The sequence below is a fragment of the Callithrix jacchus genome, chromosome 22 (genome assembly GCF_049354715.1).
Source record: "Callithrix jacchus isolate 240 chromosome 22, calJac240_pri, whole genome shotgun sequence".
In the NCBI taxonomy this organism is placed as follows: domain Eukaryota; kingdom Metazoa; phylum Chordata; class Mammalia; order Primates; family Cebidae; genus Callithrix; species Callithrix jacchus.
The window spans coordinates 19,666,190-19,689,334 of record NC_133523.1 but is presented as its reverse complement, the minus strand read 5'-3'; the positions used below and the strand labels follow the sequence as shown (position 1 = coordinate 19,689,334).

The window sequence follows — 23,145 nt, the reverse complement described above, 5'->3', positions numbered from 1 at the left end:
GAGCGCGGTGGCTCACGCCTATAATCCGAGCACTTTGGGAGGCGGAGGCGGGTGGGTCACTAGGTCAAGAGATCGAGACCATCCTGGTCAACATGGTGAAACCCCGTCTCCACTAAAAATACAAAAATTAGCTGGGCATGGTGGTGCACACCTGTAGTCCCAGCTACTCAGGAAGCTGAGGCAGGAGAATTGCGTCAACCCAGGAGGCGGAGGTTGCGGTGAGCCGAGATCACGGCATTGCATTCCAGTCTGGATGACAACAGCGAACTCCGTCTCAAAAAAACAACACAAACAAAAAAAAAACAAGGATAATTTATACTATAAAAAAGGCCTACACGTTTGAACAATGTGGCAAAACTTGTAACCAATGCTCACACCTTATTGTACAAGAAAGCGTTTATACTTGAGATAAATTATATAAAGACTGAAAAATCCATTTTCATATCTTACTCATGTCTTATTTCCTCACATCTTAACGCCAGAGAATTCGTACTTAATAAAAGGATTATAAGTGCAATTTCTGTCAAGATTTTTCAGAAAATACAAGCTTTCATAGTGAAGAGTATTTATTTTGAAGATGAACATTACAAATATAAAGAGAGTTATACCTCTTTACTGGTATCATAGATTTTATTATAGACATTTTGTTCTAGAGAAAAACTCTGAGATAGTTGCTCAAACTTTGTTCTGCATCAGGGGATTTATATTGAAGAAAAGATGTGCAGATGTAATAGATTTGGAAAAACACTTTTTCAAAACCTACATCTTAGAAAATAACAGTTTATACTAGAAGATATTTATGCAGTTGCAGTATAAGTTAAATTAATACATAATTAAGTCTATGCAAATATCAGAGTATTTATGGTAGAAATATATAAGGTACTGACACATCAGACATCCTAAATCAGAGTATAGAAAATCTAAAACTAAAGTTGGTAGAAAAATTTTTTGTATAAAACTTTAAGAGAATCAGAACGTTTTTTGGCAGTTATTACATTCAAAGTATATTTCTTAAAAAAATTACAGATTTTTTGAGAAGTGAATAATAATGTCATTCAATCCTGAAATTATTCTGTTTATTCATTTCTGTTGGACTCACACATGAAAGCATGGATCAATTGTTGCTGCATCAAAGATAGGAGACATTCTTTTTTGTTTTTGTTTGTTTTTTTCTTATGAGGGAGTTTTGCTCATTCTCCCAGGCTGGAGTGCAGTGACGCAATCTTGGTTCACTGCATCCTCTGCCTCTGTGTTCAAGCAATTGTCTTGCCTCAGACTCTGAGTTGCTGGGATCACAGATGTACACCATGGCACCCAGCTATGTTTTGTATTTTAAGTAGAGATGGGGTTTCACTATGTTGGACAGACTGATCTTGAACTCCTGACCTCGTGATCCATCCACCTCAGCTTCCCAAAGTGCTGGAATTACAGGTGTGAGCCACTGCATCTGGCTTTTTTTTTTAAGACAGAGTTGCTGGAGTGCAGTGGCACGACTCAGCTCACTGCAACCTCCACCTCCTGGATTCAGGCAATTTTCCTGTCTCAGTCTCCCAATTAACTGGGATTACAGGCACCTGCCACCACACCCAACTAATTTTTGTATTTTTAAGAGATGTGGTTTTATCATGTTGGACAAGCTGGTCTCAAACTCCTGACCTTGTAATCCACCCACCTGGGCCTCTAGACAAATTCTTTTTTATTAGGTGGGCATTATTTATGATCTTTTCTATATGAAAGTAAAGACATTAAAATGTAAAATGCAGGATGAAAATCTGAGTGGAGAGGCTCTTAAAAGTTAACATAATATTGAGTAATGCATGACGGAGATGTTCAGAGTAATATTGTGCATTGTCATATGAAGACAACATGTTTAAAATTAAATTAGTATATTAACTACTTTTATATAATGAAATGCAGTACATTAAAAAATTTTAAATAAAGTTAATGCTTTAATTCAAAATTTTTACATGTTAAACACTATTGTGCATTCAATGAAGCGTTATTATGCCACAAACTTTAACCTCTTCCACCTTATCCAAGGGCATTTCTAAAAGATCGTAACAATATACATAACGGATTACCGTCCCTAGTAATTTTTTTTGCCAGTGGCTTTCAACTGCAAATAAGTTAAAGAATATTATTTCTGTAGGTTAAATTTTTTTTTTTTTAAGATGGGATTGCTGGGTGCAGTGGCTCACGCCTGTAGTTTCAGCACTTTTGGAGGCTGATGCGCGTGGATCACGAGGTCAAGAGATCGAGACCATCCTGATCAACATGGTGAAACCCCGTCTGTACTAAAAATACAAAAAATTAGCTGGGCTGGTGGCGCAGCCTGTAGTCCCAGCTACTCAGGAGGCTGAGGCAGGAGAATTGCCTGAACCCAGGAGGCGGAGGTTGCGGTGAGCCAAGATTGCGCCATTGCACTTCAGCCTGGGTAATGAGCGAAACTCCGTTTCAAAAAAAAAAAAAAAAAGACGGGGTTTCACCATGTTGGTCAAGCTGGTCTTGAACTCCCGACCTCAGGTGATTTGCCTGACTTGGCCTCCAAAGTGCTTGGATTACAGGCATGAGCTACCACTCTTGGCCAGGTTAAATTTTTCTTCTGTTTTTAATCATTTAAATTTACTTTCAAAAATCCAAATACATTATTATGAATTGTAGTCACCATGGTGTATAATAAATCTCTTGAAATTATTTGTCCTATTCGACTGTAATTATGTATTATTTGACAGACATTCTTTCAACCCTCCATTCTAAATACCTTGACACGTGGTCCCAGCTACTTGGGGGAGGCTGAGGCAGGAGAATTGCTTGAACCCAGGAGGTGGAGGTTGCAGTCAGCCAAGATCACACGACTGCACTCCAGCCTGGTGCCTGGTCATGGAGAGAGACTCTGTCTCAAACAAACAAACAAACCAAAATAATAAATAGTATTCCATTGTGTATACCTACCGCCTTGTCTTCATTTACATATTAGATGTTAAACTGTTTATTCTATATTTTGACTATTGTGAAAGGTACTGCAAACAACAGAAGTGCAAACATTTCTTCATTCTGATATTATTTGTTTTGTATATATATCCAGTAGTGCAATTGCTGTATTACATGGTAGTTAAGTTTTTTGGGAAATCTCTATTTTGTTTTTCATAATGGCTGTCCTCATTTACATTCAAACCAAAGTCTCCAAGGATTCCCTTTTCTTCACATTTTTGCCAACACTTTTTATTTTTTAATGAGAGTCATTCTAACAGGAATGAGTCGATATCTCATAGTTTTTATATTTTGGCTTCCCTTTTTGTGATAATAATTGACATTGAGCATTTTCTTTTTTTTTTTTTTTTTGAGATGGAGTTTTGCTCTTGTTACCCAGGCTGGAGTGCAATGGCACAATCTCGGCTCACCGCAACCTCCCCCTCCTGGGTTCAGGCAATTCTCCTGCCTCAGCCTCCTGAGTAGCTGGGATTACAGGCACACGCCACCATGCCCAGCTAATTTTTTCTGATTTTAGTAGAGACAGGGTTTCACCATGTTGACCAGGATGGTCTCGATATCTTGACCTTGTGATCCACCTGCCTCAGCCTCCCAAAGTGCTGGGATTACAGGCTTAAGCCACTGTGCCCGGCTGACATTGAGCATTTTCAAACATATCTGTTGGACATATGTATGTGTTGTCTTGAAAAATAACTTATTTCAGCTATCGCTTATTTTTAGTAATTAGTTTTTTAATTGTATTGTCATTTGAGTTTTTTTATATTTTTTTGATGTTAACCCCTCATCACATGTATAATTTGCAAATATTTTTGTCAGTTTTTTAGTTGTCACCTTCTGTTGATTGTATCAGATTCTGCATATCAGCTTTTTAATTTGAAGTGAGGTGACTTATACTTACTTTTGTGTCCTGGGATATTTAGGTTAAATCAAAAAACTTGCTGCCCAGATCAATCTTATAGAGCATTCACTGTAATTTTTGATAATAGTAGTTTCAGAGTTTCAGGCCTTAAAGTCGCTAATTTATTTTTAGTTTATTTTTACATATGGTGTGAGAAGAGGGTCTCATTTTATTTTGTCTGCATGTGAATATAAAGTTTTTTTAAGATCATTTAATGAAAATACTGTTCTTTCTGTTTTAAAAAGTCACCTATATTTAAAATCAGTTAGCTGTAAATACATGGATATATTTCTGTTCTTTTTTTTCTTCTGCTCCATGGACCTAGGTTTCTCTTTTTATTGAAGTACCATACTGTTTCGGTTACCATAGCTTTATAGTATATTTCAAAGTCAGGTAGGGTGATACCTCCACTTCTTTTGTCTTGATTGCTTCGGCTATTCAGTGTCCTTTGCAGTACCATATGAATTTTAGATATACTTTTTAAAAATTTCTATGAAGTATGTTACTGGTATTTTGACAGAAGTTGCATTAAACCTATAGAAAATTTTGTGTAATACAAATATTTATTAATAATGCCAGTTAATGAATAATATTCCATTTATGTTTTTTTTTTGGTTTTTTTTTGTTTTTTTTTGAGACGGAGTTTCGCTCTTGTTCCCCAGGCTGGAGTACAATGGCAAGATCTCAGCTCACCGCAACCTCCGCCTCCTGGGTTCAAGCAATTCCCCTGCCTCAGCCTCCCGAGTAGCTGAGACTACAGGCATGCGCCACCATGCCCAGCTAATTTTTGTATTTTTAGTAGAGATGGGGTTTCACCATGTTGACCACAATGGTTTTGATCTCTTGACCTTGTGATCCACCTGTCTCTGCCTCCCAAAGTGCTATGATTATAGGCGTGAGCCACCGTGCCTGGCCCCATTTATGGATTTTTAAATTTCTATTATGTTCTTTACAGTAGGATATAAAGTGTTAAATTTAATAAAATTTAATAAAATGATATAAATTTAAACTTTGGTTAAATTTATATCAAACTATAGTCATTGTAAATCAAATTGTTTTTTAATTTTATTTGGAGAAAGATTTTTGTTTTTTGTTTGTTTTTGTTTAACTTTGTTTTTTTCTTTTGAGACTGAGTCTCACTCTTACCCAGGCTGCAGTGCAGTGGCACTATGTCAGCTCAGTGTAACCTCCTCCACCTGGGTTAAAAATTCTTCTGCCTCATCTCCTGAGTACATGGGACCACAGCTGCCTGCCACCCACTCAGCTAATTTTTGTACTGTTAGAAGTTATGGGGATTCACCCTATTGGCCAGTCTGGTCCTGAACTCCTAACCTCATGATCTGCCCACGTCAGCCTCCCAAAGTGCTGGTATCACAGGCGTGAGCCACCGTGCAAGGTCTGAAGATAGTTATTAATGTATAAAAATGCTATGACTTGGCCGGGCACGGTGGCTCACGCCTATAATCCCAGCACTTTGGGAGGCCGAGGCAGATGGATCACGAGGTCAAGAGATCGAGACCAACTAGGTCAACAAGGTGAAACCCTGTCTCTACTAAAAATACAAAAATTAGCTGGGCATGGTGGTGCAAGCCTGCAGTCTCAGCTACTCCAGAGGCTGAGGCAGGAGAATTGCTTGAACCCAGGATGCGGAGGTTACAGTGAGCCGAGATCGTGCCATTGCACTCCAGTCTGGGTAACAACAGTGAAACTCCATCTCAAAATAAAATAAAATAAAATAAAAGGTATGACTTTTTGATGGTGCTTTTATATTTTGAAAGTTTAATTTGTTTTGTTGTTGTTGTGTGAGATGAATTGTTGGTCTGTTGTTTAGGCTGGGGCGCAGTGGCGTCATCTCGGCTCATTGCAATCTCTGCTTCCTGGGTTCTAATGATTGGCCTCAGCCTCCCAAGTAGCTGAGACTACAGACACCCACCACTACACCTGGCTAATTTTTGTAGAAACAAGGTATCACTGCAATCTCCACCTCCCAGGTGTAAGTGATTCTTGTGCCTCTGCCTCCAGAGCAGCTGGGATTACAGGCATGTGCCACCATGCCCAGTTAATATTTTGTACTTTTAGTAGAGATGGGGTTTCTCAATGTTGGTCAGGCTGGTCTCAAACTCCCGATCTCAGGTAATTTACCTGCCTCTGCCTCCCAACGTGCTGGAATTACAGACGTGAGCTGCCACACCCAACCATTTATATTTTAATTAATTTATATTTTTTCAGATGGAGTCTTGCACTGTCACCTGTGCTGGAGGGTAAATGGTGCAATCTCTGCTCACTGCAACATCCACCTCTCGTGTTGAAGCGATTCTCCTGCCTCAGTCTCCAGAGTATCTGGGATTACAGGCACCCTTGACCACGGACAGGTAATTTTTTGTAGTTTTCGTAGAGATGGGGTTTCGCTATGTTGGCCAGGCTGGTCTCAAAGTGCTGAAGTCGTGACCCACGCGTGTTGGCCTCAAAGTGCTGGGATTACAGGTGTAAGCCACCATATCTGGCTCTTCTTTTCTTTTTTTTTTCTGAAACAGAGTCTCCTTTTGTCACCCAGGCTGGAGTGCAGTGGCTGGATCTCAGCCGACTGCAACCTCCACCTTCTGGGTTCAAGCAATTCTCTGCCTCAGCCTCCTGAGTAGCTGGATTACCGGTGCCTGCCACCATGCCCGGCTAATTTTTGTATCTTCCGTAGAGATAGGGTTTCACCATATTGGCCAGGCTGGTCTTGAACTCCTGATCTCGGGATCCACCTGCCTTGGCCTCCCAAAGTGCAGAGATTATAAGCGTGAACCACCGTGCCTGGCCTAGTCTTTCTTAAGTGCTTTCTTTTTTTTTTTTTTTTTGAGACGGAGTTTCGCTCTTGTTATCCAGGCTGGAGTGCAATGCCGCGATCTCGGCTCACCACAACCTCCGCCTCCTGGGTTCAAGCAATTCTCCTGCCTTAGCCTCCTGAGTAGCTGGGATTACAGGCATGCGCCACCATGCCCAGCTAATTTTTTGTATTTTTAGTAGAGACGGGGTTTCACCATGTTGACCAGGATGGTCTCGATCTGTTGACCTTGTGATTCACCCGCCTCGGTCTCCCAAAGTGCTGGGATTACAGGCTTGAGCCACCGCGCCCGGCCTCTTTTTTTTTTTTTTTTTTGAGATGGAGTTTCGCTCTTGTTACCCAGGCTGGAGTGCAATGGCGCAATCTTGGATCACTGCAACCTCCGCCTCCCCGGTTCAGGCAATTCTCCTGCCTCAGCCTCCTGAGTAGCTGGGATTATAGGCATGCGCCACCACGCCCAGATAATTTTTTGTATTTTTAGTAGAGACGGGGTTTCACCATGTTGACCAGGATGGTCTCAATCTCTTCACTGTGTGATCCACCCGCCTCAGCCTCTCAAAGTGCTGGGATTACAGGCGTGAGCCACCGTGCCCGGCCCAAGTGCTTTCTTTTAACATTCAATACTTTCCATGTAATATTTAACTTTCTATACTGATTGTTCATGCTTTTGTAGTAACTTTCTTATTTTGTCTAGGCCTTATAATATACGTTTTTTTCCCCACTGCACTTGTTGCCTTTGTTGAAATGCAGTGGCACAATCTCGGCTCACTGCAACTTCCACCTCCTGGTTTCATGTGATTTTCCTGCCTCAACTTTCCCAGTAACTGGGATTACAGCACCTGCCACCACACCTGGCTAATTTTTGTACTCCGCCTCCCAGGTTCAAGCAATTCTCATGCATTAGCCTCCTGAATAGCTGGGATTACAGGCACACCACCACACTTGGCTAATTTTTGTATTTTTAGTAGAGATGGGGTTTCACCATGTTGGTCAGGATGGTCTCGAACTCCCGATCTCGTGATTTGCCTGCCACCCCTCCCAAAGTGCTCGGATAACAGGCACGAATTTTTTTATTTTTAGTAGAGATGGGATTTCACCATATTTGCAAGACAGTTCTCAAACTCTTGACCTCAGTGATCCATCCACCTGGGCCTCCCAAAGTGCTGGGATTATTGGCATGGGCCACTGTGCCTGGACAATATACATCTTAATTTACCAGAATCTGTTTCATATCGATATTGATTCCAATGAGATATAAAAATACTACATCTATATGGCTATTTTTCCATTATTTAGACTAACTCACATTTTATTTTACAAGCTTATAGGTGGAAAATACTCGCCTTGTCTCAGATAAGACTTTTGGCTGGACTTTTAAGTTTATGCTGAAATGTGTTAAAAATTAGGGGGCCAGGCCGGGTTCTGTGGCTCACGCCTGCAATCTCAGCATTTTGGAAGGCCCTGGCAAATGGATCACTTGAGGTCAGGAGTTCGAGACCAGCCTGGCCAACATGGTGATACCCTGTTTCTAGTAAAAATACAAAATATTAGCTGGGCATGGTGGTGGGTGCCTGTAATCCCAGCTACTCGGGAGGCTGCGACAGGAGAATAGGTTGAAACTGGGAGGCAGAGATGGTGGAGAGCCGAGGTGACGCCATTGCACTTTAGCCTGGGCAACAGAGCGAGACTCTTTAAGAAAATAAAAGGGGCTGGGCGTGTTGGCTCAAGCCTGTAATCCCGGCACTTCTGGAGGCTGAGGCGGGTGGATCATGAGGTCAAGAGATGGAGACCATCCTTGTCTCCATTAACAATGTGAACCCCCATCTCTACTAAAAATACAGAAATTAGCTGGGCATGGTGGCACGTGCCTGTAGTCTCAGCTACTCGTGAGGCTGAGGGAGGCGAACTGCTTGAACCCAGGAGTGGGAGGCTGCGGTGAGCCGAGATCACGCCATCGCACTCCAGCCTGGGTAACAAGAGCGACACTCCGTCTCAAAAAAAGAAAAAAAGAGGCTTTGCAGACGCCGCTGCCTCCTGGAGCCTTGTAGTATCAGCCATGGTCAACCCCACTGTGTTCTTCGACATTGCCTTCGACGGCGAGCCCTTGGGCCGCGTCTCCTTCGAGCTATTTGCAGACAAGTTTCCAAAGGCAGCAGAAAACTTTCGTGCTCTGAGCACTGGAGAGAAAGGATTTGGTTATAAGGGTTCCTGCTTTCACAGAATTATTCCAGGGTTTATGTGTCAGGGTGGTGACTTCACACGCCATAATGGCATTGGTGTGGCAAGTCCAGCTACGGTGAGAAATTTGATGATGAGAACTTCATCCTAAAGCATACAGGTCCTGGCATCTTGTCCATGGCAAATGCTGGATCCAACACAAACGGTTCCCAGTTTTTCATCTGCACTGTCAAGACTGAGTGGTTGGATGGCAAGCATGTGGTCCTTGGCAAGGTGAAAGGAGGCATGAATATTGTGGAGGCCATGGAGCGCTTTGGGTCCAGGAAGGGCAAGACCAGCAAGAAGATCACCATTGCTGACTGTGGACAACTTTAATAAGTTTGGCTTGTGTTTTATCTTAACCACCAGACCATTCCTTCTGTAGCTCAGGACAGCACCCTCCACCCCATTTGCTCTCAGTATCCTAAAATCTGTGCTCTCGCTGCAGTTCCCTTTGGGTTCCATGTTTTCCTTGTTCCCGTCCATGCCTAGCTGGATTGCAGAGTTAAGTTTATGATTATGAAATAATGACAAAATAACAACAAAAAAAAAGAAAAACAGATGTGACTAGGACATGAGTTTTGTGAGGGCCAGAAGTAGAATGATGTGGTTTGACTCTGTATCCCCACCCAAATCTCATGTCATACTGTAAATGTATTAATATAAGTAAGGGTCTCGTTGTATTATGCGTACAATTAGCCTTAAACTTTACATTTAAGGATGGGCGCGGTGGCTCAAACCTATAATCCTAGCACTTTGGGCGGCTGAGGTGGGTGGATCTCCTGAGGTCAGCAGTTCAAGAGCAGCCTGGCCATCATGGTGAAACCCCATCTTTAAAAAAAAAAAAAAAAAAAAAAAAACACTTAAAAAAAAGCCAATTTGATTGGTTTAGTTATTTTGCTGATTTTTTTTAGTTTTGAAGAACTCTAGCATGTTTAAAGTATTTTAAGATTTATTAAATTTGGCTGGGAATGGTGGCTCACGCCTGTAATCCCAGCACTTTGGGAGGCTGAGGCAGGTGGATCACGAGATCAAGAAATCGAGACCATCCTGGTCAACATGGTGAAACCCCGTCTCAACTAAAAATACAAAAAATTAGCTGGGCATGGTGGCGTGTGCTTGTAGTCCCAGCTGCTCAGGAGGCTTAGGGAGGAGAATTGCCTGAACCCAGGAGGTGGAGGTTGCAGTGAGCCGAGATTGCGCCATTGCACTTCAGCCTGGGTAACAAGAGCGAAACTCCGTCTCAAAAAAAAAAAAAATTAAGATTTATAAATGTATGATATCTTACTATATTAGATGATGAAAACATTTTGTAATAATATTACAAGTATTGAGCTTCCTCGATTCTTCAGAGCTTGAAGAATAGCTTGGTGAAATAAGACAGGGCAGACAAGATTAAATAAGAATTAAAAAATAAAATTTCCAATAACTATGGGATTATGTAAAATGACCAAAACTATGACCAGGGTATCTTAAAGAGATTAAGATAATGGAATGACATTGGAAAACTCATTTCAGAGTATCATCCGGAAGAAGTTTTGCAACTTAACCATACAGACAGACCAACATTCAAATTCAGAAAATACATGAGAAAATGATTTTCATGAGAAAATCAAACCCAACACACATACATAATCATCAGGTTCTTCAAGGTTGAAATGCAGGAAAAAATAATATCAACAGCCAGAGAGAAAGACCAGGTAACCTACAAAGGGAAGCCCAGCAGACACACAGTGGATCTGTAAGCAGAAGCCCTACAAGCCATAAAGAGATTGGGGACCAATATTCAACATTCTTAAAGAAAATAATTTTCAACCAGGAATTTCATATTCAACAAAATTATGCTTTATAAGTGAACGAGAAATAAAATCCTTGTCATACAAGCAAATGCTGAAGAAATCTGTCATCACCATGAGGCCTGCCTTGAAAGAGGTTTTTTAAAAAAGTAAATATGGAAAAGAAAAAGAATTACCAGCCACTGCAAAAGCACACTCAAGTACAAAGTCTAATGACACCGTGAAACAACATCAAGTCTGCAAAATAACCAGCGAGCACCATGAAGACAGGATCAGATTCACAAAAATAATATTAACCTAAAATGTAAATGGGCTAAATGCCCCAATTAAACAACACAGAATGGAAGGTAAATACAAGACTCATTGCTGTACTATATTTAAGAGACCCATCTCGTGGGCTGGGTGCAGTGGCTCACACCTGTAATCCCAGCACTTTGGGAGGCCAAGGCAGGCAGATCACCTGAGGTTGGGAGTTAAAGACTCTACCAAAATTACAAAATTAGCCAGTGTGGTGGAACATATCTGTAATCCTAGTTACTTGGGACGCCGAGGCAGGAGAATCACTAGAACCCAGTAGGTGGAGGTTGTGGTGAGCCAAGTTCACACCATTGCACACCAGCACTCCAGGCAAAACAAAAGTGAAACTTTGTCTCAAAAAAAAAAAAAAAAAAGGAGAACGATTCAAGATGGCCGATCGCTAACATCCCGGGATTGCAGCTCTCAGGGAAGGCGCGGAGAACTAGAGGAGGCCACACTTTCAGACAAATTCTGGTCGCTCACGGAGCAGAAGATCCCCCAGTGGCGGAAACACACGGGTGGCCACCGCGACTCTCGTGGCTGGCGCAGCGGTTCCGCCGGCACCTCGGCGCGGCAGCTCTCGGAGCAGAGTAAACAGGTTTGAAGGACCCACACGGGTCCCCAGCAGGGCACCAGAGCCGGCGCAGCAGCAGCGGCTGCGAAGGCACCTTGGCGCGTCAGCGCTCGGCGCAGAGTAAACAGGACCAGTTCCCCTTCTGACCGAGGTTTGGAGCCCCGGGAAGGCAGAGTCACCTACTATGGACACAAGAAGGAAGCCGGACAGGAGAATCCTGGGCAGAAAAGCCCATCAGTTTTAACGCCGCTGCTCTGGCCCGGGAACTAACAACCTGGACATCCACTCAAGAGACCTAATCTGAAAGTTCGTAATTTCAAAGACAACAGGAGGATAAATTTACAATGACGGGAAGAAACCAGCATAAAAAATCTGAGAATACTCAAAGTCAGAACTCCTCTCCCTCTAAAGATGATCACAGTTCCACATCAACAATGGAACAAGGCTCGATGGAGAACGAGCGCATCCTGATGACAGAATCACTCTTCAAGGAATGGATAATAACAAACTTCAGTGAGTTAAAAGAACATGTTGTAGCCCAACGTAAAGAAACTAGGAACTTTGAAAAAAGGTTTGATGAAATCCTATTGAGAATAGACAACCTAGAGAGGAGTATGAGTGAATTAATGGAACTGAAGAATACAATACAGGAACTCTGAGAAGTATGCACAGGTTTAAACACTCGAATTGTTCAAGCAGAAGAAAGGATATCAGAGGTCAAAGTCCAACTTAATGAAATAAAATGCGAAGAAAAGATTAGAGAAAAAAGGATAAAAAGGAATGAGCAAAGTCTCCAAGAAATGTGGGACTATGTGAAAAGACCAAATTTACGTTTGATAGGTGTACCTGAATGCTACGGAGAGAATGAATCCAAGCTGGAAAATACCCTTCAGGATATTATTCAGGAAAATTTTCCTAAACTAGCAAAGCAGGTCAACATTCAACCCCAGGTAATACAGAGAACACCACAAAGATATTCCTCAAGAAGAGCAACCCCAAGGCACATAATCGTTAGATTCACCAGGGTTGAAACGAAGGAGAAAATACTAAGGGCAGCCAGAGAGAAAGGTCAGGTTACCCACAAAGGCAAGCCTATCAGATTTACAGCAGATCTCTCAGCAGAAACCCTACAAGCCAGAAGAGAGTGGGGGCCAATATTCAACATCCTCAAAGAACAGAACCTTCAGCCCAGAATTTCATATCCAGCCAAACTAAGCTTCACAACTGAAGGAAAAATAAAATCTTTTATGAACAAGCAGGAACTCAGAGATTTTATTACCACCAGGCCTGCTTTACAAGAGCTTCTGAAAGAAGCATTACACACAGAAAGAAACAACCAGTATTAGCCTTTCTAAAAATACACCAAAAAGTAAAGAGCACCAACATAAAGAAGAATTTATACCAACGAATGGATAAAACAGCCAGTCAACATCAAATGGCAGTAACCCTAAATTTAAATTCACTAAATCCCCCAATCAAAAGACACAGCCAAAACCCAATGGCATGTTACATCCAGACCTGTTTCACATGCAAGGATACACAAAGACTCAAAACAAAGGGATGGAGAAAGATTTACCAACCAAATGGAGAGCAAAAATAAATAATAAATAAATAAAAAGCAGGAGTTGCAATTCTCGTATCGGAGAAAATAGATTTTAAAGCAACAAAGATATAGTGGTAAAAGGATCAATGCAACAACAAGAGCTAACGATCCTAACACCCAGATATGAGACTTAGATTCAATGAGACAGAAAATTAATAAGGATATCAAGGACTCGAACTCAGATCCGGAACAAGTAAACTTAATAAATATTTATAGAGCGCTCCACTTCAAATACACAAAATATACATTTTTGTCAATACCACATCACACCTACCCATAAGCTTAAATGAAACATTGATTGGCCATCATTAATACCCAATTTTTTTCAAAATAAAGCAATATTTTCATTTACTCTCCCTCTTTCTCTTCCTCTTTCTTCCTCTCCTTTACTTATTATTTTTTTTCTTTCTTTCTCTCAATGAAAAAGAAATCAACTTGTAAACCTCTAGATCCAGGTCAGCAATGTCTCTCTCATTGCTTGATTTCCTTCCTTCCCTTCTCTCCCTCCCTCCCTCCCTCCCCGCTTCCTCCCTTCCTTCCTTCCTTCATCCCTTCCTTCGACCGTCCTTCTTCCCTCCCTTCCTGCCTTCCTCCTCCCCCCCCAAAAAAACAAAAAAGACTGATCTCACATGCAAAGACACAAATAGGCTAAAAAAAAAAAAAAATTTACCAAGCAAATAAAAGCAGAAGCAAAGGCAGGGGTTGCAGCCATTGTTTCTGACAAACAGACTTTGAACTAACAAAGATCAAAAAAGACAAAAAGACCATTACATAACGCTAAAAGAATCAATTCAAGGAGCACTCAGATTTAAAAAAACACATTCTTAGAGACCTAAAAAAAGACTTAGACTGCCACACAATAACAGTGGGAGACTTTAACACCTCACTGCCAATAGTAGACAGATAATTCTGAAAAAAAGGAACAAGGATATTTAGGGCTTGAACTCAGCTCTGGGTTAAGCGGACCTGACAGAGATCTTCAGAACTCTCCCGCCAAAAATGACACACACATTCTTCTAAGTTCCACATGGCAGTTAGCCTGAAAGTGGTCGCATAATTGAAGTAAAACACTCCTCAGTAAATGCAAAAGAACTAAAATTATAACAATCTCTCTCAGCACAGTGCAATCAAATTAGAATCTACCGCCGGTCTGATAGCTCACAACTGTAATCCCAGCACTTTGGGAGCAAAGGCAAGTGAATCACAAGGTCAGGAGTTTGAGACCAGCCTGGCCAACATGGTGAAATCCAGTCTGTACTAAAAATACAAAATTAGCTGGGTGTGTGGCGGGCAGCTCTAATCCCAGGTACTTGGGAGGCTGAGGCAGAAGAATTGCTTGAAACTGGACGGCAGAGGTTGTAATGAGCTGGGATCACACCACTGCACACCAGCCTGAGCGAAAAAGTGAAACTTCATCTAAAAACAAGCAAACAAAAACCTCAACACTATACAACCACATGGAAATTGAACAACATGCCGCTGAATGACTTCTGGGTAAATAGTAAAATTAAGGGCCAGGCACTGTGGCACAAGCCTGTAATCTGAGCACTTTGGGAGGCCAAGGTGGGTGGATAACCAGGTCAGAAGTTTGAGACCAGCCTGGCCAAGAGAGTAAAACCCCGTCTCTACTACAAATACAAAAAGTAACTGGGTGTGATGGTGGGCGCCTGTAGTCCCAGCTACTCAGGACGCTGAGGCAGGAGAACCACTTGAACCTGGGAGGCGGAGGTTGCAGTGAGTTGAGATCATGCCATCGCACTCCAGAGACTGTTAAAAAAAAAAATTGGCCAGGCACGGTGGCTGAAGCCTGTAATCCCAGCACTTTGGGAGGCCAAGGCGGGTGGATCACAAGGTCAAGAGATCAAGACCATCCTGGGCAACATGGTGAAACCCCGTCTCAACTAAAAATACAAAAAATTAGCTGGGCATGGTGGTGCGTGCCTGTAATCCCAGCTACTCAGGAGGCTGAGGCAGGAGAATTGCCTGAACCCAGGAGGCGGAGGTTGCGTGAGCCGAGATCGCGTCATTGCACTTTAGCCTGGGTAACAAGAGCGAAACTCTGTGTCAAAAAAAAAAAAAAAAGATTAAGTAAAATTAAGTCAGAAATCAACAAAGTCTTTGAAACCAGTAAGAAAAAAGATGCAATGTACCAGAATCTCTGGAATGTACCTAAAGCAGCATTAAGTGGGAATAGCACAAAATACCCACATCAAAAAGCTTTGAATGGCCGGGCGTGATGACTGGCACCTGTAATTCTAGCACTTTGTCTACTAAAAATACAAAAATGAACCAGGCTGTTTCGAACTGCGATGTGCTAGAAAGGTAAAATGCAGAGTTAGTTTCAAATATTTACTTCCAAATATTTATATACTTTATTAACAAGTACATATTACTCACACATTAAAATGATATGATGGACATATTGGGTTAAGTAAAGTGTAACAATCAATTCAACCTGTTCTTTCTTTCTCTTCCTTTTTTAAAAAATATATTTAAAAAAAAAGAAAATAGAAACGGGTTTTCACGTGTTGGCCAGGATTGTCTTGATCCTTGACCTACTAATCCGCCCACCTCAGCCTCCCAAAGTGCTGAGATTACAGGCGTTAGACACCGCGCCCGGCCTGTTCTTTCTTTTTAAATTTTGGATACTACAAAGTTTAAAATTCACGTGCGGCTCACATTTTATTTCAGAGGATTGCCTCCTTTCTAAAATCTCGGCCTTCCTGCTCAAAGACCAGAAACCGGGAAGGTCATAAAATGTGAAATTTAAAAATAATTGTTATTATATTCTTTCTATTTGTAAAGAGCCACGTAAAATATTATTTAAAGATACATACGACTTGACACACCAGTTTAAAGGCATTTAATACTCTGTGGTGGGCCAGGCTAAGCTCAGACAGGAAGCCCTGCCCGAAAAGGCTGCAGCCTAGGCTGTCTGTCACTTTTTCTTCACTCAGTCCAGCGTCTGATCTCATCTTCTGTCACTCAGGGCCTGAGAGGGCGGGGTTTTACCCGTTATTCAATCAGCGACGCTGGGCTGGGAACCGTCCAATCGCGCACGCAGCTGGAGCGGACCGGAAGGTTTCCGGAATGTGGCGCGGCCTTTGTTTCCCGCTGCAGGAGCTCCGGGTCTCATCTTCACTTTTCTGTGTCTTCTGCTCCTAGAGTCCCAGCCTCTGTGGCTCTGCGACCTGAAGGTATTGGGAGTTCCACAGCTATGACGCCGGGACCCCCTGGAGCCCTAGAAATGGTGAGAGTGCAGGGTCGAACCCCCGAGAGAGGGGAAGGGGCTGGTTGGAACCGGTGGGAAGTGGCTGTGGGGGGACTCAGGGCTCCCCGCAGTCAGCTCCACAGTCTGCACCCGGAGTTCTTGCCCAGCTCGGCCTCAGTCCCCTTCAGCCATAAGATGGCGGCTGCGCTTACAGCCGGGCCCGGTGTACTGCCTCTTCCCTGCCCAGTGACTGTGCTCTGGTCTGGAGCCATCCCTGGGCGGCTCTTCACCCGTAGCGTCGCGTCTCTCCGATTGTGCAGGGACCACAGGAGGGTCGTCAGGGGGAGAATCCTGACTCCGGGTGCGGGTTCCATGAGTGTGAAGAGCTTTAGTCCGTGGGGTTCCCAGCTCTTTTCTTCTGCTAAAAATGTTTGGGAGTCACCCTAAAAACATTAAATAATTTAATTAAATAGTGATTCAACAGTTGTCAAGCACCTGCTGTGGTTTGTCATTTGTGGTTCATGGACGGGGCTTGAAGGAAAGAGCGTTATAAACTGCACGATGCCCATCTTCTGAAGCCTGTTTCTGTGAATTCATCAGAAATAAAAATACAAATAAATAAACTGCATGATGAAGGAAACCAAATTCACTAACTGGTTAGGTACAGTTATGGAGTTTCTTAATTGGTACAATAAAGCTGAGCATTTCTTGGTTATGTAATCAGAGGTTAATTGGCAGTGTATAGTTAAGGCTGAATTTTCTCTCAGTGTAGTTATTTACTGAAAAATGCACCTCAGTTAGATTTTTTTTAAAGTACGAATCCAGGGGCAAGACACACCTCAGTCTAATTGCCATTTAATTATTTTCACACTCCATGGGAAACTGATTTTCTGCTGCATTTTTCACCTGTGTCCTAAGCAGTGTCTTAAGTCTAACCTCTGTCCCTCATTTCTGCAGCCTCACTCTGGCTCGCAATAAGATACTGAATTTCCAGTTTCATCTGGCATTCCCAAATGCCAGCTTGTCCTCCCTAATTTACAGTATCAGCTATTTATCTAGTGCACTTTTCTATATCTTATTTAATTACTTCTTGCAAAGCATTAAATGAGAGTTTTAAAAAGATTTGTTATCTGTAAATATTACCCATGAGAAGAAAGCAAAGAATAATCCCTTGACGCTGTATTGTAAAAGCTCTTTGTGCCTCTTCTCCTTACATCCTCTCTAGGCACAGAGATCTCGTTAGGATGTTTGGGGTCCAGGTTATCCTTTGGAATCTCTATGAGGTGATGTGTCCTCAGCCACCCTTTAGTTTTTTTCTGGTCCTGGGTTTCAGTACCGTCTGGGATAAACCAAGATATCCACCATGGTTATGTCAGCTAAAGTGCCTAGGGAATATCAGCTTCTGGGTTATTTTCTCCCATAGGACGACCTGAGGTATAAAATGTTTCCTCTCAAAGAAGCAAGTGGATGCCCTGGGGCTCCGAGGAATCTTCTGGTGTACTCTTTTTTTTGAAAATGTAACCCCTGAGGCATTAAAATTGTCTACACCAAACCCAGCTTTTATTTCTTGGCACACATTGCTGGTCAGCCAGTCAGATGCTGGTACTGAGGGGAAAACACAGAAATAATCTCTGCCCCCTGTATTCTCTAAGGGTGGAGAAAGATAATGAAAGAAATATAGTGAAAGAAAGTGTTAAAAAGCCAAAAATTTGTCACAGACAAAATAGTGTCCCAAAAGACCAAACAAAAAGTGACTCCAGAGAGATGGTGTCAGAACCTGCAAAGTCAAATGCCCCTTGGGCAGTCACTGGGGCATGATGCAGCGTCTCCTGAATGGGTGGTTCTCAAGTGATTGAATGGCGTGACTTGAAACATAAGTCGGACACATCTGTTTTTAATCAGCACTGCCTGGTTTGTCACGTTGAAAAATATTTGTTTACTTATTTTGATCTCAATTTTTCAGATGTAAATTGTATTACATTAGTAGGGCTTGAAAGGTATAATTTTATTTTATTGGTATTATTTTTTTTTTTGAGGCGGAGTTTCGCTGTTGTTACCGAGGCTGGAGTGCCATGTCCGGATCCCGGCTCGCCGCAACCTCCGCCTCCTGAGTTCAAGGAATTCTCCTGCTTCACCTTTCCGAGTAGTTGGGACTACAGGCACGCGCCACCATGCCCAGCTAATTTATGTATTTTTAGTAGAGACTGGGTTTCACCTTTTTGACCAGGATGGTCTCGATCTCTTGACATCGTGAGCCACCCGCCTTAGCCTCCCAAAGTGCTGGGTTTATAGGTGTGAGCCAGCGTGCCCGGCCGTATTTTTTTTTTTTTGAGACAGAGTTTCACTCTTGTTGCCCATACTGGAGTACAGTGGCAAGATCTAGGCTCACTGCAACCTACTCCTCCCAGGTTTAAGTGATTCTACTGCCTCAGTCTCGTGAGTAGCTGGGATTACAGGCACATACCACCACACCCAGCGAATTTTTGTATTTTTTAAGTAAAGATGGGGTTTCACCGTGTTGGCTAAACTGCTCTTGGTCTCCTGACCTGGGATTATATGCCTGCCTGGGCCTCCCAAAGTGCGAGGATTACAGGCATGAGCCACCTCACCCGGCCAATTAATACATTTTCATGAGAAATGTGGTAGATAATTGGTGAGTTACATAGATTCATTTAGGAGGGTAAATTTCTGAGAGTGAATATCTCTGTTCACGTCTTATTATCTTGATTTCTGAGTTTTATGAGATGAAATTTGGTACCACCTAGAAGTGTTCCCATATGACTCATTGTTTACTACATGATTTTTAATAAAAGTAATAAATATATTATCTGATAGGAATAGACACTTCTGCTTTTTTTGTTTATGTATAAAATATAAGTAGCTTAAAATATCCTTCCCTTACATGAACACTGTGAGTAATTTTGCTGAATTTTTCAAACGTGTAGTTTCAAAAACCAAGTGAGTAACTAACATGGAAATTAAATCTTGAGCCCAGTGACTAAGAGCTAAGGCTAATATTGAGCTTGCAAAAAGTTTTTAAAAGCAACGTTAATTTTTCTTCTGGCATGCCTTTCCTGCAGATGTCTCAGCCTGCGCATCCCAGTTATGGAAGAAGACTTACTGCTAAATGCAGTTAAGGTTAAGATGAAAGGGGACTGAGAGGGTCTTACACAAAAGAAAGGATGGCAAAGTTTAGGCAGACAGGGGCTTTCTTTTCTAGGGAGCAGCAAACAAGATTAGAGAGAAGGTGGGAGTGGAATGGCAAATGAAGGGTGAAAAATCAGATTTTTAGATCAGAGAATATTTTATTGTGAAGTCATCATGCTCTTAGAAGAGATATAAAATGAGGTTGTATGTTGACTCAGACTGAGAATAGTTCAAAGTTCTGGAGCCTGTGAAAAATTTTATTTAGACCGCTGGAGACAAATTCAGCTGATTCTTTTAATGGGAAAAAGAAGAAAATGTGCAGAGTTCTTATTGAAAAGAGCTTCCAATTCAAGCCCCACAAGAGGATTCTTGGATTTCGCTCAAGAAAAAATTCAGGGTGAGTCCATACAGTACAGTAAAAAAAAATATTAATTAAGAAAGGAAAGAAGCCGGGCACGGTGGCTCAAGCCTGTAATCCCAGCACTTTGGGAGGCCGAGGCGGGTGGATCACGAGGTCAAGAGATCGAGACCATCCTGGTCAACATGGTGAAACCCCGTCTCTACTAAAAATATTAAAAAATGAGCTGGGCATGGTGGCACGTGCCTGTAATCCCAGCTACTCAGGAGGCTGAGACAGGAGAATTGCCTGAACCCTGGAGGCCGAGGTTGCGGTGAGCCGAGATGGCGCCATTTCACTCCAGACTGGGTAATAAGAGCGAAACTTCGTCTCAAAAAAAAAAAGAACGAAATAAAAGAATGGCTTACTCCATAGACAGAACAGCCCCGAGGGATGCTGGTTGCACATTTTTCTCTTTATTTCTTGATTATATGTTAAACAAGGGGTGGATTATTTATGCCTCTCAATTTTAGACCACATAGGGTAAGTTCCTGATGTTTCCATTGCATTTGTAAACTGTTATGACACTGGGAGCAGTGTAGCAGTGAGGGCGACCAGAGGTCACTCTCCTTACAGCTGGGATTTGGTGGATGTTATTTGACTTCCTTACTGCAAACTTTTATCTGCAAGGTCTTTACGACTTGTATCTCGTGCTGACATTTTATCCTATCCTGTTACCTAGAATGCCTAACTCTCCAGGAATGCAGCCCAGTAATCTCAGCCCTGTTTTACCCAGCCCCTATTCAAAATTGATTTTCTCTGGTTCCGTCTACTTCTGACATCTCCCGCCTCTTTTTTTTTTCTACAAGGGCACCATTATTCCTAAGGATTGTAGAGGAGTGAAGATTCGTTTTCTGTAACTATTTCATGCTGAATAGGGGTGATGATATTTTTTGCCTAACTATTCAGTTTTCTCTTTTTTTTTTTTTTTTTTTTTGAGGTGGAGTTTTGTTCTTGTTGCCTAGAGTGCAATGATGCGATCTCAGCTCACCGCAACCTTTGCCTCCTGGGTTCATGCAATTCTCCTTTCTCAGCCTCCCCAGTAGCTGAGAATACAGGCATGTGCCACCACGCCTAGCTAATTTTGTACTTTTATTAGAGACAGGGTTTCTCCATGTTGGTCAGGTTGGTTTCGAACTTTCGACCTCAGGTGACCCATCTGCCTCAGCCTCCCAAAGTGCTGGAATTACAGGCGTGAGCCACCACACCTGGCCCAGAGTTTCTTGAGTGTGATAAACAAACCAAAGGATCAGTGACATTTTATGCAAAGTCAAAAATATTACTTAGTCTTCTATTAGTTCAGTCCCTTCAGTTAATTCCTATTCTGTTTGATAGTCATGAACATTTCACTTCCCATAAATACTAAAATTTATTCTCTCTTCTAATGTCACAATTCCTAAAGTTATTATAAGCTTGCATTTAAGAACATCTGTCGAAGGGATGAAGTAGCTCATGCCTCTAATCCTAGCACTTTGGGAGGGTGAGCTAGGTGGATTACTTGAGGTCAGGAGTTTGAGACCAGCCTGGCCAAAATGGCAAAATTTCATCTCTAGTAAAAACACAAAAATTAGCTGGGTGTGGTGGCGGGTGCCTGTAATCCCAGCTTTTTAAGTGGCTGAGGCAGGATAATCGCTTGAACCTGGGTGGCAGAGGTTGCAGTGAGCCGAGATTATGCCACTTCACTCCAGCCTGGGTGAAAGAATGAGACTCCTTCTCAAAATAACAAAAAACAAACAACAAAATCTGTCAAAGTCCTAAGTTAAGAATAAATCATCTTTTGAAGAGGATCAACAGAAGACGATTGGATAGTAAAGTCTTAGTGTAGTCACAGTAAAAAAAAATGATTGAGAATGAAGTTTGGTTAGCTCTGTGGCATACAATAACTTTATGTAAGAATTGTGATTATTAATGTTGTACACTTAGTCATATTAGAATTACAGGAGTTTCCCAGAGTTTTGGAACACATGCCAATAACATTTATACAACATAGTTCAATAATAGTGAAACATTATTTCACATTTAACAGTTTTCTGTGTGATTTTTATACTAAATGAGCCAAATTTTACTATGGTATTTATGTATTATTGATGTCAAACCCAGTTCTTAATGAATCTTTCTAGACAAATCTATCCAATTTTAATGTTTGACCATAAGGTAACATTCTCATAAACCTTTTATAACTCTTCACAAAGTCTTTATTGTTAAAGAGTAAATCAGTGAGTTAAGAGAAGCCATCATTATTATCTCAATGTTCTATTTATAGAAAAACTGAATGATACCCATTTAACTTTAGTCAGTATGTTCACACACAAAATCTCTTTTGCAATTAAATTTTAACAAATCTTTCACAGTTTGTTTTAATCTCCAGTTTTATGCTTTCTAATTTAAAAAAATCCTTTAATTTTTTAATCTAGGTGAAAAAATCCACCTTTCTATGTTTTCTTATAATCTTTTATAAAAAATACATTTCACTTTCTCTGCATACCTAGCATAAAACTGTATTTTCATAGTTAAAATTATGTGTTACAATGTTAACTCTTAGCAACTTTCACTTTTGGTGAAAACTTTGGTAAGGAAGGGATTTTAATTGTGAACTAGATGTGGAGTCTAGGACAGAAGTGCATATAAGGACTGACTGCAGTGTATTAACTTGATGTGTCGCAGGCTTTACGCATCTGTAAAGTAGGCAAGTTGTACAGTAAAGAGTCATAGTGGCATTTTGTGACATCTTTAAGAGGCCTAATGACCTTTAAATTGTACAACATTTTTTGCATAAATTTCCTTTAGTGAATTATTACACAGATCATCTACCATATGTTTAGACTTTTTTGTTCATCCTAAACATCCCTCCTTTTTTTTTTTATTTTTTTTATTTTTTTTATTTTTTTATTTTTTGAGACAGAGTTTCGCTCTTGTTACCCAGGCTGGAGTGCAATGGTGTGATCTCGGCTCTCCACAACCTCTGCCTTCTGGGTTCAGGCAATTCTCCTGCCTCAGCCTCCAGAGTAACTGGGACTACAGGCACGCGCCATCATGCCCAGCTAATTTTTTGTATTTTTAGTAGAGACGGTGTTTCACCATGTTGACCAGGATGGTCTGGATCTCTTGACCTTGTGATCCACCCGCCTTGGCCTCCCAAAGTGCTGGGATTACAGGCTTGAGCTACCGTGCCGGGCAACATCCC

At 41.6% G+C, this 23,145-nt stretch overlaps 2 protein-coding genes and 1 pseudogene across 22 annotated transcripts in view; all 3 read left to right on the top strand.

Annotated features, from left to right (window-relative positions):
• The window catches only part of LOC103789845 (uncharacterized), a 29,231-nt gene extending 12,320 nt beyond the window's left edge, over positions 1-16,911 (top strand). For all 8 annotated transcript variants that reach the window (XM_054249747.2, XM_054249751.2, XM_054249750.2 and 5 more), the window contains 2 exons: positions 6,119-6,261; positions 16,372-16,911. The gene's annotated coding sequence lies outside the window, so the exon portion shown is untranslated. The remainder of the gene's footprint in view (positions 1-6,118; positions 6,262-16,371) is intronic.
• Positions 1-23,145, top strand: part of LOC100408621 (uncharacterized) — a 65,827-nt gene that overhangs the window by 12,320 nt on the left and 30,362 nt on the right. For 4 of the 13 annotated variants that reach the window (XM_078362020.1, XM_078362019.1, XM_078362010.1 and 1 more), the window contains exons 1-2: positions 16,253-16,456; positions 19,830-19,961. Coding sequence is in view for 9 of the 13 variants with exons in the window: in XM_078362010.1 (XP_078218136.1) it covers positions 19,862-19,961 (100 nt within the window). In the remaining 4 variants the exon portion in view is untranslated. Of the gene's footprint in view, positions 1-217; positions 5,286-6,118; positions 6,262-16,252; positions 16,457-18,453; positions 19,962-23,145 lie in introns of those variants that run through there. The other 9 variants (XM_078362013.1, XM_078362015.1, XM_078362012.1 and 6 more) reach the window with 4 other exon arrangements.
• Positions 6,268-13,224, top strand: LOC128930475 (peptidyl-prolyl cis-trans isomerase A pseudogene; annotated as a pseudogene). The gene has a single exon (XR_013531323.1). The product of XR_013531323.1 is annotated as a peptidyl-prolyl cis-trans isomerase A pseudogene (transcript).